This window comes from Haemaphysalis longicornis, unplaced genomic scaffold, assembly GCF_048455015.1.
Source record: "Haemaphysalis longicornis isolate Haplotype H1 unplaced genomic scaffold, Haemaphysalis longicornis Haplotype H1 scaffold_2, whole genome shotgun sequence".
Classification (NCBI taxonomy): Eukaryota; Metazoa; Arthropoda; class Arachnida; order Ixodida; family Ixodidae; genus Haemaphysalis; species Haemaphysalis longicornis.
Genome location: NW_027526295.1, coordinates 104,765,545 through 104,780,342, shown reverse-complemented (window position 1 = coordinate 104,780,342; position 14,798 = coordinate 104,765,545). Strand labels below are relative to the sequence as shown.

At 48.8% G+C, this 14,798-nt stretch overlaps 1 protein-coding gene across 2 annotated transcripts in view; it reads right to left on the bottom strand.

Annotated features, from left to right (window-relative positions):
- LOC144169090 (alcohol dehydrogenase [acceptor]-like) overlaps positions 1 to 14,798 on the bottom strand; it is a 265,828-nt gene that overhangs the window by 113,488 nt on the left and 137,542 nt on the right. For both annotated transcript variants that reach the window (XM_077698098.1, XM_077698097.1), the window contains exon 4: positions 6,257 to 6,391. In XM_077698098.1, coding sequence (XP_077554224.1) covers positions 6,257 to 6,391 — 135 coding nt within the window. The remainder of the gene's footprint in view (positions 1 to 6,256; positions 6,392 to 14,798) is intronic.

Genomic DNA, 14,798 nt, shown 5'->3' with positions numbered 1-14,798 from the left:
ATAGTGGCTGACGGAAGGAGCACCCGTGTTGCTATTGTTCCTTGTAATCCATTTGCTATAATCTTCAACAGTACTTTGTAGTCAGTATTTGCCAAGGTGACTGTACTGTAGCCAGTTACAAACTGAAGTTTTCCCTTTCGTTCGAGTTTGGAAATAAAACAGTCTGCGTTCGCGAAAAGGAAAGCGGCAAAACGCCCCCTCGAACGCTCCACGAACACCCTATACAAACACGATGCTAGGATGTTTGAAAACCTGTTGTAAAAAACGGCCCCCAAGCCGTCCGGCCCAAGACATTTGCCTGTCTTTATATTTCTTATGGCTCTCTCTACATCGCCTAACGTTATGAGTTCTTGTGTATTTTTAACATCGTCATGTAAACGGGGCATGAACTGAAGAAAGTCTTCTTTGAGGTCTTCGATATTGGGAACGGCAGAGCTGAAGAGCGTTGTTTAATGTTGTACAAAATCATCTTCTTATTACCTTTTTATCTCGGGGAAGTTTGCGTCTACCAGTATTACATTAATCGTGTTGGCTTTAGAGTAACATGCCTCATTGCTTAACTCTCGTTTCGCGGCCGATTCACCAGCCAAATATTGTTCTGCCCTCACTCGCACGGTCGTCCTTCTAAGTTTTTTTCTGATCTATTGCTTCTAGCTTTTTCTTTATTGTCCGTATGTCATTCCGGAAAGCGCCAGGGGCTTCAGATTCCAGCTTGAGCATCTCCCTCAAATTACGCTACAGGTTACATTCGGCTTCCTTTTCTTTCCTTCTAAGTAGAGTCCTCCTTCCCTATGGCGTTAAGCCTACAGTCCTTGAGACCAGTTTAAGTATTTCTGCTTCCCCTCCCCCCAATTACACCTTCTGCGTTTGTGTGTTTGCAAAAAGCTTCTTTTGCGGATTATATGAATGTCTCATGATCCGACAGCGTTACGTTTTACTTCCACAACTCCCATGTAAATTTATTATCTCTCTTTTCTCCAATGGAAACAGAAAAAAAAACAGTGATCACTGAAAAAAGCGTCCTTTACGCAATATCTTCCGAATGTGCAAAATAATTCGCAAGATACGTAAGCCCTATCTAAACATGTGTGGTGCGCTCCCTGAAAAGGCGTGAATGTCAACACATTTTCATTTCCTTCACAGAGCGAGACATCGGCAAGTGTAAACTCTGCAAGTAATAAGGCAAACAATTTGTGCACCCTTATCCGCTCCCCGCCGTGGTCCATTTCGATCAGTTCCATTGCAAGCACAATTCAAATCGGAAAATAATATAATTTTTTCTTCCGCTCTTATGTATTGAGCAAAACATTCAAAAAAGGCCACTTTTCCTTGCACAATGCTTGGGCGTAGACACATACGAAATTCACCACCACAATACTTAAAATTCCAAAAAACTAACCCACGCGTTTCACACGGAAATTTTTTTTTGTTTCGATGCCAATGTTATTCCTAATAAACAGACAACATGCTCCCGAGGAGCCAACCGCGTGTCAGACACATACGCTGGAAAGCCTTTCAAAGGGTTTTATCATACTGGCGGTCCAATTATCCCTTCTGATATTTTATTTCTTGGAAAGCCAAGATATCTGTTTCTTTTTCCAGCATCATTCTTTTCAGCTGGTACTGTTTCCGCCTGTCTCCAAGCCCCCGTACATTTGTTGTAGAGAAGCGAAGCGCACATGTAAAGCCTGCCATAATTTATAGTTGTAACTGCACCGCGGGAAAGAAGTCAGTTAACATTGGAAAGCTAAATAAACACACAGAATAAGAAAATAAAAAAGCAATGGAAGCAAGCAAAAGGAAAAACAAAACGAACCCATTTATGGAAAAGGGGGACGCGACGAAGAGTTCCGGCGACTCCGTGCTCGAGAGGCCTGCCACACATCGCAGTCTGCTGTGACTACACGCTTGAAACTTCCTCCGTCGCTCCCCCTCCCCGCACAATACGCACATGTAGGGCCGTGTCAACAGCCCTGTCACTCCACCTTGGGTTTGTCTGGTGGAATACTTGCCTTGGGTTTAAGCGCAGGGCATCTCGACTGCGGTGCGGCTTTCGCTGGTGGCTCTTCGCGGCTTCGCTCTGTGGCGCCTCCTCCCTCGTCGCCACCACTTTTTCGTGCAGGTTTCCCTGACACGGCACATGCGCCTGGGGTCCCGTCTTCGTCTTGCCTGTCAATGGTCATGCTGGCTGCGTTCAGCTTACCAACACTTTTGCTGGCGTTATACGCCTCGGCGGCTTCGTCTTGGTCCTGTGGGTTTTCAGGTTGCTTCACTTGCTCTGCAGGCGGGCCCTGCTCCGGCGGGACGACGCAGGCTCAGTGGGCGTAACCTTCTACGCCGGCACGTCCGCCTTGCTTCTTGCAGCCTCCTGTGCATCATCTGTATCCATTATGAACTCGAACGTCTTCTCATCCCCTCCCAGTCCTGCGACGTTCGCGTACGTGCGAACGCATTCGCTCCCGTCGTGGCCGAAGCAGCGACAAAGAGCACAGCAGGGCACCCTACACTCGCATCGAATGTGTCCGCTCCGGTGACAGTAAAGGCAGAGAGGCGCACGCCGAGGCACCACGACCAGGGCTCTCTCGCCGGCGACGCGTACCTGGGGGGGTATCATCCACGCTGACGCCCGACTTCAGCTGTAGGGGGACTACGCGCGTAGTCGAGAGCTGCGCGGACCAGCCCAGCACACGCCATCGGTACCAGGTCACTTCTGTGACTCTGCCTTAAAGCCCCAGGGTGCTTCACACTTCGTCGTCAGAGGCTTTGTGGAGCACCCAGTGAAGCTTCAACCGGATGTCCTGGTTGCGGGGATCGATGACGAGGCAACGACGGCTCTTTACTTGCAGTTCACCGGCGGCAGCAAGTTTGTTCGCCCCTTCGGGTTCCTTGAAGGTAACCGCTCACAAATGGTTCGTCTGGTACGCCCCAAAGGCGATAATCACAGGGAACTTTTCCAGAAGAACCAAAGTGTCGCGGAATTCTTCGACCTTGTTCGGCCTTGCTCTTAAAGGAGCCATGAAGAAAAAACAAAGTTTGTTTTATTCGAAAGATTAGGTGTTTCATAGTACCCCAAGCGCTTTCCCGGAAGCAAATGATGCTTTATTCACTGAGAAATAAGGCAATTTAAGCCAAAATTTTAAATCTTCCGCTAAAATTGCACATTTCGTCACGTGAACAATGGCGTCATACGAGCCGGTCCATGAAACAGATACTTAGTATGTCGACTCCATATAGCACCCACACGCGGGAGTCGACTGAGACGGCGGCCATTTTAAAAATACTAGTAAAACCTAGTGCACCCGCAGCCCTAGTCATGGAATCGCCTGATCCGGAGTACAAAACTCTCGCCGAGGAGCTCGGGCTTGCATTTAACAAGCTCACACCACTTGAACGCTTAATGCTTCTAAGTGCAGGAGCGGCAAGAGTTGTGGGATACGCGGTGGACGGGAAAGCGACCATTCCGCGATAGCCACAACAGACGAACGCCCAGCCGTCGGCACCGCTGCCTCGTCAGCCCTGTCGCGATGGGCGAATACAGACTGGTACGTATGTGCCGTATTTTCAATTTCATTAGCAGTATCGCTTATGCCAGTTGGCCGGTGTCGTGTATGGAAAGCCGTTCGCTCGAGCTCTCTGCTCCGACCTGAAAGATTCGAGCGTCAATGCGCGGTGTGTAGGACAGCTTTTTTCCCCAAGGTCAGAGCGCTTTGACGACCGATTTGACGAAGTCGGCGACGAGCGCCAGCATGTCCGGGTCCCTGCCGTAATCACTTCCCCGGAAATGAAGCCAGCACACTCGTACTTCCTTTAGCTCTTTCTCCTCCGTTTGCAAAGTTCACAAAACGTAGCCACTTGCTTCGCCGAGGTTCGTCGTTGAGCAGCACATGAAAGGAGATCTCACCGGTGGGGATGTCGCACTCCCTCGACGATTTGCCCGTACTACATTGGCATTTCAAAACACAGCAACGAAATGTCACTGTAAAGTACTCGAACAAACTGAAGTTTTCAGTGGTAAACTGTAAACGAGCTCGTAACGACAGCAGGAAGGCAGCACGACCTCCGTACCGAAACCTGTGCGACGAGTGGCACTATCTCGTTGCTGCTCTGTGTTCCTTACTCCCCTCGTTTCGATTTTGACCTTTGCTGGTTGGCGATATGACGGCCAACCTCCTGTGAAGGGATTACTATACCAAGCAAGGACGCGGCTGTGCGTGCTGGGACGGATCGTTGGCCCCGAAGGGCCTTGTACCCGAAAATTCGTCTGCGTGACGGTGGCGACGGCGAGATGTCGAGTTCGGCTGGCGGTAGTGTCGTACGCATTAGCATACACGCTTGCGTGTTCGTTCGGAACTTCAACCGTTTACTCCACCGCTCTTTGTCATAAAAAGAATGTGCAGTATGTTTCACGGGCATTTAGCTCGCTATGCAAACTGTAAGCCCTGCCTAACATGCGTTTGCTTTTGCCGGCCTCCGCCAATCGCAGAGAATTCTCGAGTGACATCATAGGTTCTGTTGCGGAAAATGAGCTGGTGGGTCGCATGTTCATTTCCTTTTTTCCTAATTAGGTAGCTTATTTGAGCGAAGTTTGCGCTATAGGTGGTGTCGTTATGGTTCTAACGAGGCAATCTTTCGAATGAACCAAACTTGTGTTTTCTCTAAATGGCTCCTTTAAATCGGCTTGCAAAAAAATCGTGTTAAGAACAGATGGTCCGGAAGGCAGTTGCAGCAGCATAACTTGATAATCCTGGGCGTCATAAAAACTGGTTGACCTGTGGGCAAGGCCCACCAAATCCGCTCCTTCGACGGAGCTCGCCATCACGCGTCCGAACTCCACAGCATAGGCCGGCAGGCTCACTCACAAGTGCACTCACACCCCCTCACCACTCATGTGTGAGTGGTGAGAGAGCCTCACCATCGTTTTGGATTGATGAGTGTGAGTGCGAGTGAGTACGAGCCCCAGACGCAGTCAGCGCCGCTCACCACTCGCGAGTGCGAGCGCCACTGGCGGTGCGCCCCGCTCACCACTCGCGAGTGCGGGAGCCACTAGCGGGAAGTCTCGCTCACCACTCGCGAGTGCGGGTGCTACTCACCATGCATCCCTCTCACCACTCGAGAGTGCACTCGCGCTACTCGGGACATTTGCGCGGTTTCCGGGGGTGAGCGCCGCTATTGCGCTTGTACTGACTGTTGGCTATTCGTCGCAGGAGCCGCTCGCTGTGATGGCTCGTAATGGAAGGACTTTTTTAGCTTTGATGAAAATAATCGTCACTGAGCTCCTGCTATGGGGCACCGTATAATTAATTCTCTGGTGGCGTGTTGATTTATGAACACTATTTGGATGGCCTTCTGAGGCCGTAATGCTGTAATACTGCTAGGTTTCATGACTCATGGAGGGTCTACTGTACACACTTGCATGCGAGGGGAGACGACGAGTCGTGAGTGCGAGTGCGAGTGAGCCGGAATGGTGACGGCGAACGGATAGCGTGAATGAGAGCGAGTCGTGAGTGTTAGCGCGAGTGAGTGTGAGTGCGAGTGGTGGAGGGCGACTGGTCAGCGCGAATGAGTGCGGGAGGAAAAATATTTTTTTGTGTCTGTGTGTAGGTGAGTGGCGCCCAGTTTTGCCGAGGTATGCTGCGCAGTAGCTAGAAGCACAATCCCTCGGCTGCGACCGTGAGTTAGTACCTGAGAGTGAAACGGCTTACTTACTCGGCTGTGACGGGGAGAGGACTCACGACACCAATTCGACACAGAACACACGACAGGGTAGAAGTCGCGCCTGCGGGCGCCTAGCTTAAGTGGGCGCTTTCCGTTCGTTCGTTGTGGTTCTTCGATTGCTTTTTCTTCGCCGTTCTAGCAACTAAGATGGAGAAAAGGTCGTTGCGGCCGCGAAGAAGACGCAAATCGGGGACTTAAACTGTCGTGATAGTCATGAAGGTTGCGTGCTGCTTCCCTTTCTTCAATTCTTACTCGTTAGTGTCAGCTTCCTCCATTTTTGTAGAGCTGATATTTGTCGACCATATTTTCGGGTCTATTTCTGTTACTAATATTAACAATAATAATAACCATATTTAACAAATACAAATCATTCTATTTATATTATAAAAAATCAAAAATAACTTTGTTCACTTTTGAACTACGTAAACATAAACAGGTCGGTCAAACAGCTAAGATATTTGTCAGCCTGAACCTGTCAAGCTATGAAATGTCGCCAAAACAAATTCAAATAGAAGTTCCTTGAGCGTATAATAAGTCTTACCTGTTGCATTTTTGGCGTTGTAATCCCCATTTCTATAGCCAAGCTCACGGCCGGCTTTTAAGAAAAGCCTTGAGGCCTTCGTGGTATCGTTCGGATAGCTCACAGGGACTTCACCGGTGTACCCACGGTATTTTGCTGTGGATAAAACGCACGATCTCTTGTTATCAGACGTTGGGTTGCGACTTTTCTGGCTAAAATGTGGCGAAGCAACCTGATCACAAATGTCTGGCTTTATTTTTAAGATTATGTGGCATTGTTTTTAATCAAAACATCAGGTTGCTGCAGCTGTGTTCTAAACTAAACGAGAAAAAATTCGCCGTGCGATACAGTAATGTATGCGTTTTTGTAAATCACAGCATGAATGGAAATGAACTGACTGTGAAAATAATGCGGAGTGCTTGAAGTAAAAGAAGCTACCCAGAGTGTGCATATAGCACCCTATTTGTTTTAAACCGCAGTACGAATCCGCCTTTGAGCATACGCTGCTCCAGTAACCTTTCAACTGCAGCAAAAACGATGGCGAAGACCGAGTTCGGCCAAGCATACATAATGTTAAAGCTCGTGTACACGTCCCACAACCCATACGAATAAATCTCCTCTTCTCATGCAATCTGTCAATCTGCGAACGTCAAGTCAAGCTTGGTGTCAAGAAGCTTGCCGGCTGGGCAGACAAGAATGGTTTTAAATTAAATCCTGTAAAAAGCTCCTGCGTTGTGTTCTCCAGGAAGCGCGGGGTCCATATGGACCCAGACATTACTCTTAATGGCGTGTCGCCTCCTGTGAACAAGGAGCACAAGTTCTTAGGTGTTGTGTTTGACCAAAAACTCACATTCATTCCACACATCAAGGAACTTAAACATAAATGTCTGAAAACAATGAATATACTTAAGGTTCTCTCCCACCAATCTTATGGTTCCGACAAAGAACTCCTACTACGGCTCTATACTGCTTTGGTTGGGTCTCGTTTAGACTATGACAGTGTGGTATATGGGTCGGCGACTAAAACAGCATTGCGAATGCTTGACCCAGTGCTACACTTGGGGCTTCGTCTCGCCTCGGGTGCTTTTCGCACTAGCCCTGTCGAGAGTTTGTATGTCGAGTGTGATAAGTGGAGCCTTGAGAACCAACGAACGTACATGGACTTGCTATATGCTTTTAAAATTTCATCACTGAATAATCATCCTTTTTATCCTGTCTTTAACGATACATCAACATCTCTGCTCTTTGCAAATCGCCCATCCATTCCTCTGCCCTTTTCACTTAGAGTGAGAGAGCGAGCCTCGGTTCTCAGTGCTTCGTTTTTAGATGTGTACAGGTCATCCTTTTGTAACAGTTTACCGCATTGGCAAGTTCGCCCTGTGTCGTGCGACCTTTCTTTTATGAGACTTGACAAAAATCGTGTACCACGAGCTGCAATACTGCAGCACTTTCTGTCTTTGCAGTCTAAATACACATGTGCAGAATTTTATAGTGACGCTTCTAAAACCTCCAGTATGGTGTCGTGCGCTGCTCATGGTCCTACTTTCAATGCAGCCAGAACCATGAGCATGCACACATCAATTATTTCAGCAGAAGCGTATGGAATTTTACTGATTGTACGACACATCCTTGAAAATCACATTCCCAATTCCATCATATATACAGATTATTTGAGTGTTGTTCGCGCACTGTCATCGCACAAGCCCCCCAGAAACCACATAGTTAATCTTGTATTCTGCACTATCCTGTCCGTGTATGCACAAAAGCATGAGCTGGTCCTTTGCTGGGTCCCAGGACACGCAGGGATCTCTGGGAACGAGTTGGCAGACGAGAGGGCCGGTGCTGCTGCACTCAGGAACACTGTGGACATTACAACGGTACCCTACACAGACCTCAAGCCACACATAAGACAACACCTGCGCAGAACATGGCAAACACACTGGAATGAACAGACAGACAACAAACTACATGTAATAAAGCCACACTTGGGACGGTACACATCTAACTCACACAACAGACACACGGAAGTCGCCGTGGGTAGGCTGCGGATAGGGCACACCCATGCGACGCACTCGTATCTGCTGACGGGATCTTCTAGACCCCAGTGCAGCAGGTGAGGAGAGGCCCTATCCGTAGTGCACATACTAATCACATGCAAGGCACTTCACACAACACGTCACAAACACTTCAGAGAACTCTACAGACAACATATCCCACTACATCCATCGCTGTTTCTAGGTGACGAAGCCATGTTTTCCGTGAAACGTGTGTTTGAGTACTTGTCAGACGTGAAGTTTTTAAACCTCATCTCCTATCACGCATAATCATATCTGGCCCTATACAGCAGCCATCACCATTGCCGTTAATTGATTTTATGGTTCTTTTGGCTTTAGTAGCCACTATTTTATTTTAGATACTTTTGTTTGGCGCTCTTTGCCCCAGCTGGCCTTGCGCCAAAAAGCTCTAACCATCATCATCAAATCTCCTCTTCTCAACATAGCAGTCGCCGGAGTGTGGTGTCACTGCAATCTAGACACACTCTAGCACATAGCCTCAGACTATGGCCGAACCCCGAGGTTCCGCCTCTACGCAATCCTTTCCGTGAGCAGTGTGATAGCGTGTTGTCCAGCCCAAGCCTCGTAGGCAAGACCATTTTGTTCTACCGAGCGAGCATCGTTGGACCAAACATCACTTTGCTTTGTTGTAGCCATGAATTGGTCGATTGAGGGCATTGCGGTGGAGCTGAAACTGATTTTTGTCGAAAACAATTACCACCATTAATGGTCAGTACTCGAGGTAGATCATATTTCATTGTAACCCTTCACATAAGGAAATCTGAAAGGTTCTTGATAAACTGGGGAATATATGTCTCCCACATGCTTTTCGTTGGCCACAGTGGCCCCGCTAAAAAACTTTGTGCTTGCGAGAATCCGTTGATAAACACACGCGACTATGTATAGCTTTTATGTTCAGCGGTTGTGTGCTGACAACGGCTGCATAATGAGTGTTTTGCTGTTTTGATAGCGTAGATACGGAGGAAACTGCAGATAAGGATTCTTCGTTATACTTCACCGAGATACACAAACCCTGTGCTTAGTTGGTTGAGTTCTTAGGGTGAATTGTCGAGCGCTTTTTTATTACTGGCAAAATAACTGTTTCCTCTACCTATTCTGTTATGCATTGGTTTCCTGCCCTGTTATACATGCCAGAACTTTTTATTGCCTTTTAATTTTAGGCCTGGCAATTGTTTCTTTGGAAACACTATTTCGTAGTATGTAACCATTATTTCTCTGTTTACAAGCTGTCTGCTTTATTGCAGCAACTGGGCGTAGAAGAAACGACCGAATCGCAAGTCGTATTTAACCGACAAGCCGCACTGGCGATAGTATTTTAGGATTTGAATCATTAAAAAGATTTTTTTTGCTTTTAAAAGCGTGGGTTTGCAGTACAGGATACATAAATAATCGTAATAAAGTACTGATGCCCGTCGGGGAGAAAAACTCATGGGGTATATCTGGTAACTGCACGATCTGCACCATTTCAAACGGAACTTCTGGAATCTCATATATTCGCTGCAACTACAACTGTAGAAAACTCTGATACGTCCAAAACTGGAATATGCTGCTCCTATATGGGACTATGGCATATTTATTTAACTTAATGCGTCGAATCCCTTCCAAACCAGCGGTTTTCATGCTTTAGAATGATCATCCTACAGCTAGTGCAACGACCGTAAAATCACAAGTGCTTCTACTGTTTAATACGACTTCGACTGGTGTACACAGAGGCGAACAGACGGGTGAACCCAGCTACAGCGAACACGGTTTATTACCACTCAGCGTTTTCTTCTTCCTTCTCCAGCCACGCGGTAGCAGCGGCGCGGCGGCCGGCCGTACAACATCTCCTTCCGAAAGAAACGAGGCTATGTAGGTTCTCCTTTCGAAAGAACAGAGGCTATGCATTTTTTCGGCGGGATGGTGCAGCGACCGCTTCGGGTGTGGCCATGCGATGTGTCTTGATAATGCGTCACTGCACCGGCTTCTTCTTGTGCTTGCTCCGCAGGTGGCGTAAACTATTGCATTCGTGGCAAGGGTACCAAGTGAGTGCGGTTGCGACGCACAACGCTATCCCAAGAGATCACGATGTAAGACCTTTGTTCAGAGGCGGTGTCCACTACCTTGCCTTTCTTCTGCATGTCGCTCACCCAAACTTCTTCGCCGTTCAGAAGATCAACTAGATCCCGGACACCGTGACGGCTGTTGTAATATTCGCGTTGGTTCTCCCGGCTTTCTGTTTCGAACTTCCGGACTGCGAGGGTATCGGGCGTTGCAGGAAGTAATGCTCTGGTTGCCTCAGATAACTTGGTGCGCAAGCGGCGACCCATGAGGAGTTGGGAAGGGCTGTATCCGTTCTTTAATGGTGTAGTCCTGTAGGCCAGCAAGGTAATATACGGGTACTGCGTCTTGGACATAGATGTCTTGATGATCTTGACGGAAGCTTCCGCCAATCCATTGCTCTGTGGGTAGTGGGGACTGGAGGTTATGTGTTGAAAACCATAGTCTCGCGCGAAGTCTGCGAACTCGGATCCTCTTACGCGGGAAGACTGCGGGCCGTTGTCTGAGACAACTACCTCAGGAATCCCATGGCATGCAAAGACTGACTTGCAATGGTTGATCACCTCAGCTGCAGTATGCTTGTTCAGCAGCGCGATTTCAGGGTACCTGGAGTAGTAGTCGACGATTATCAACCACCATTTGTTGCTTTGGTAGAACAGGTCCATAGCCACCCGCTGCCAGGGCCTTTCCTGGAAAGGTGTAGGTTGAAGCGGCATTTTCCGGTTTGTTGTCTCCACGCATTTACGACAAGTACGGACAGTTTGTTCGATGTCCCTTGATATGCCCGGCCACCAAACCGTATCGTTAGCCTTTGCAAGAGTTTTTGATATTCCGAAGTGTCCTTCGTGTAGCAGGCGCAAAATGTGAGCATGGCAGGCGACTGGGACTACTACTCTTGTTCCGCACAAGATGAGGTCATTTTCAACATTTAGGTGATGGCGAAATTGATAGAAAGGCTTCACCTCTTGGTGTAGATCTCGCTGGGCAGGCCACCCCTTGCTGCAGAATTTCTGCAGTTGACAGCACAGTTGGTCAGCTTTCTGACTATTCCGAAGCAGCTCGAGACAGGCTGGCTTGATTGGAACGTTTATCGTGAGCTGCCTGACAAAGGCATCTATTTCCTCAACCAGCTCACGGGATTCTGCGGATGGGACGGTGGAATGGAGCGGTGAGCGAGAGAGCATCGGCAGCCAAAAGCTCCTTGCCAGGTACGTAGGTCACGAGTAACTGTAACTCATCATGCGCATGCGAAGTCTCTGTAGCCTTGCTGTGAGGTCATCAATTTTCTTCGAGTTGAAAATAGGCACGAGAGGCTTGTGGTCAGTTTCTAGGAGAAATTGCTTCCCAACGAGGTAGTCAGAGAATTTCTCGCATCCCCACACAAGTGCGAGCGCCTCTTTCTCGGTCTGTGCGTAGCGCTTTTCAGTGTCTGTCAAAAGTCGAGATGCGTAAGCGATTACTGCATAGTTCTCTGTGGTCTGCCGCTGGCGAAGAACGGCGCCGAGTCCGAAAGAGGAAGCATCTGCCGTGACTACTGTCTCTTTTGCGGGGTCGTAGACGGCAAGAACTGGTCTACTAGACAGAAGCTTCTTCCAGTTGTCGAACGCTACTTGTTGCGGCGCACCCCACAAAAACTCCTGTTTTTTCGACAGCAGCAGCGTGAGGGGCTGCAAGATGTCTGCGAGATTCGGAACGAACCGAGCAAGATATGTGGCCATACCAAGTATCCTCTGTAGCTCTGTTCTGTTTGTGAGTGGTGTCATTTGCGTAACTGCTGTGATTTTGGACTCATCAGGACTGATACCTTGCTGTCCAATCTTGGGTCCCAGGTATGTCAATTCTGTAGCGCAGAACGTGCATTTGCTCTCGTTGAGTGTTACGCCAGCTTCCGCGAGCCTCCGCAGTACTTGACGAAGAGACTCGTTGTGCTCCTCTTGTGTGGCTCCCCATACAAGGATGTCGTTCATGTGACATATGACACGACCCATACCTTGCAGGCAGTTGCCATCTGCCTCTGGAACAGTTCTGGCGCCGAGGCGATACCAAATGGGAGCCGGTTAAACTTGAACCTTCCAAATGGCGTTATGAAGGTCGTAAACTCCTTTCTCTCTTCCGCGAGCTGAATTTGCCAAAATCCGGAGTTGGCGTCCAGCTTTGAAAACACTTTCGCCCCAGAAAGAAGCCCAAGTATGTGTTCAACAGATGCAATCGGATGCCATTCTCGGAGAACAAAGCGGTTGAGCTCTGTGAAGTCGACGCAAATTCGCACGTCTCCTGAGGGCTTGGGCACGACCACCATTGGCGCGCACCATTTGGTTGGCTCTTCGACTGGAGAGATGACTCCTATTTTCTCCATCCGTTGGAGTTCTCGTTTAGTCTTCTCATACAACGGAAGGGGAACTCGTCGGGGCGAGCTCAACGCAATTGGATTGGCTCCGTCTTGAAGACGAATTTGGTGTTCTCCCTGAATAGCTCCGAGACCGGTGAAGAGGGACGGAAATTCCTGTTTAGGCTTGATGGCACGCTGAACGTTGTTGATGCAGGTTATTAGCTGCAGTTCTTCAATAGCAGGCTTTCCAAGAAGTGGACAACGCACTTCGTCAAGAACGTAGATATCTTGAGTTGTCTGGCGACCTTGATACGATAGCTGCAATCGGGCGACTCCCTGTATTGCCAATGGTCTCCCATCAGGCCCGTGGAGCGGTCCGCGTGGTTTAGACAGAACTGGCCTTCGCTCGAGTTGTCTAAACGTTTCAGGTGGTATCACCGTCTCGTCAGCGCCCGTGTCAATCTTGAATTTCAGGGGACGCCCTTGCACTATTACGGTTGCTTCCCAGTTTTTTCTCGATGAAGAGCTCACCGTGCCCAGGAATCCACTTTCGGTTCCATTATCTTGAGCTTGAACGGCGTCTACGCGTTTGGAAAGACAAACAGTTGCGTAGTGGCCCTTCTTCCGGCACGACTTGCATTTCTCATTCCGTGATGGGCAAGCAGATCGTGGGTGACTTTCTCGCCCGCACCAACGGAAAAACTTGTTCACATGCTTCTTAACAAGCGGAGATGATGATCTAGTATTCTTACTACTAGAGCCAGAGAAGGGCTTCCGAGAGCCTTGCGACTTCTCCTGGTGGGAAAAGCCTACCTTGTTGACGCTTGGTTGGGCATGATTCAGCTGTACCTGTTGCTGTCGCACCGTTTCGACTTGCCGCGTTGCGTCTAGGGCTTTCTGTAACGTCAGATCTGGGTCAATTTGCAACTTCGCGGACAGCTGTCTGTCTTTGATGCCGACGACTAACCGATCACGGATAAACTCTTCTTGCAGGCTGCCGTACTCGCAGTGTTTGGAAAGAGCGTGAAGGGCTGTGGCGAATTCTTCTACAGACTCTGTCTCCTGTTGTATCCGAGTGTTGAAGCGCGCCCTTTCAAAGATGACGTTGCGACGTGGAATGAAGTATTTGTCAAATCGTTCCATCACAACGCTGAACGTTTTGGAGTCCTCACCTGTGAGGTTGAAGGTGCCAAAAATGTCCTCAGCCTGGTCACCCATGATGTACAGCAGGGCGTCGACTTGGTGTTCTTCAGGCTGGGCACTGCCCCGCACGGGGCACCTTGAGCAATCTTGGTGACGGTACTGGCGATACCGCGGACCCCGAGCCCCCCAACATAAGCTGTGTCCTACCGTGGTGATGTGTTTTTAAGGTGAAGGGTAGAAACCTCTAACGGTGGCCGTCGGAGCCTTGGTCAAGCTCCGGCCGATGGGCTCCCTGCCTGTCTACCAGGCAGGGAGCTCCGGGACCTCTTTGACTACCAGGGTAAGGTCAAAGGAGAAAGTACCCCCGTCTCCCTGCTTTTATACTATGATATATGGCTTCCAAATTTTCCAAATCCAAAGATCGGCCCCCTAAAAGGGGCCGCACCGAAGTATCCTTTCCTCCGTTGCCAACGACGAGATTCCCAAAGCCGGACAACTATGCTAGGTTTTTGGTAATCGAATCTGTTGATGCGTCGAACCCCCTTGCCACAAAGTCTGTCTTCCTGATCTCCAAATTTCTTGAGGGCATTGTTGGTCAGTCCTACAAAGCCAAAAAACTCAGAACAGGAGAAGTTCTTGTAGAAGTGAATAACAAGCAACAAGCTACAAATCTCTTGGCTCAACTCGCATCGCAGATCTCGACATCAAGATCACACCCCACCGCAGCCTTAATAGCTCCCAGGGTGTGATCTCTGAGTCAGATCTAATGAATGAAACTGACACCGATCTGTTGGAAGGCCTTAAGGACCAAGGTGTGACAGCAGTGAGGCGTATCATGATTCGTAGAGATAACAAGGAAATCCTAACAAAACATGTAATATTGACTTTTGACCATTCCACAGTTCCTGAATCAGTAAATGCAGGTTTCATTCATTGCCCCGTCAGGCCATACATCCCCAACCCCCGCCGGTGTTTT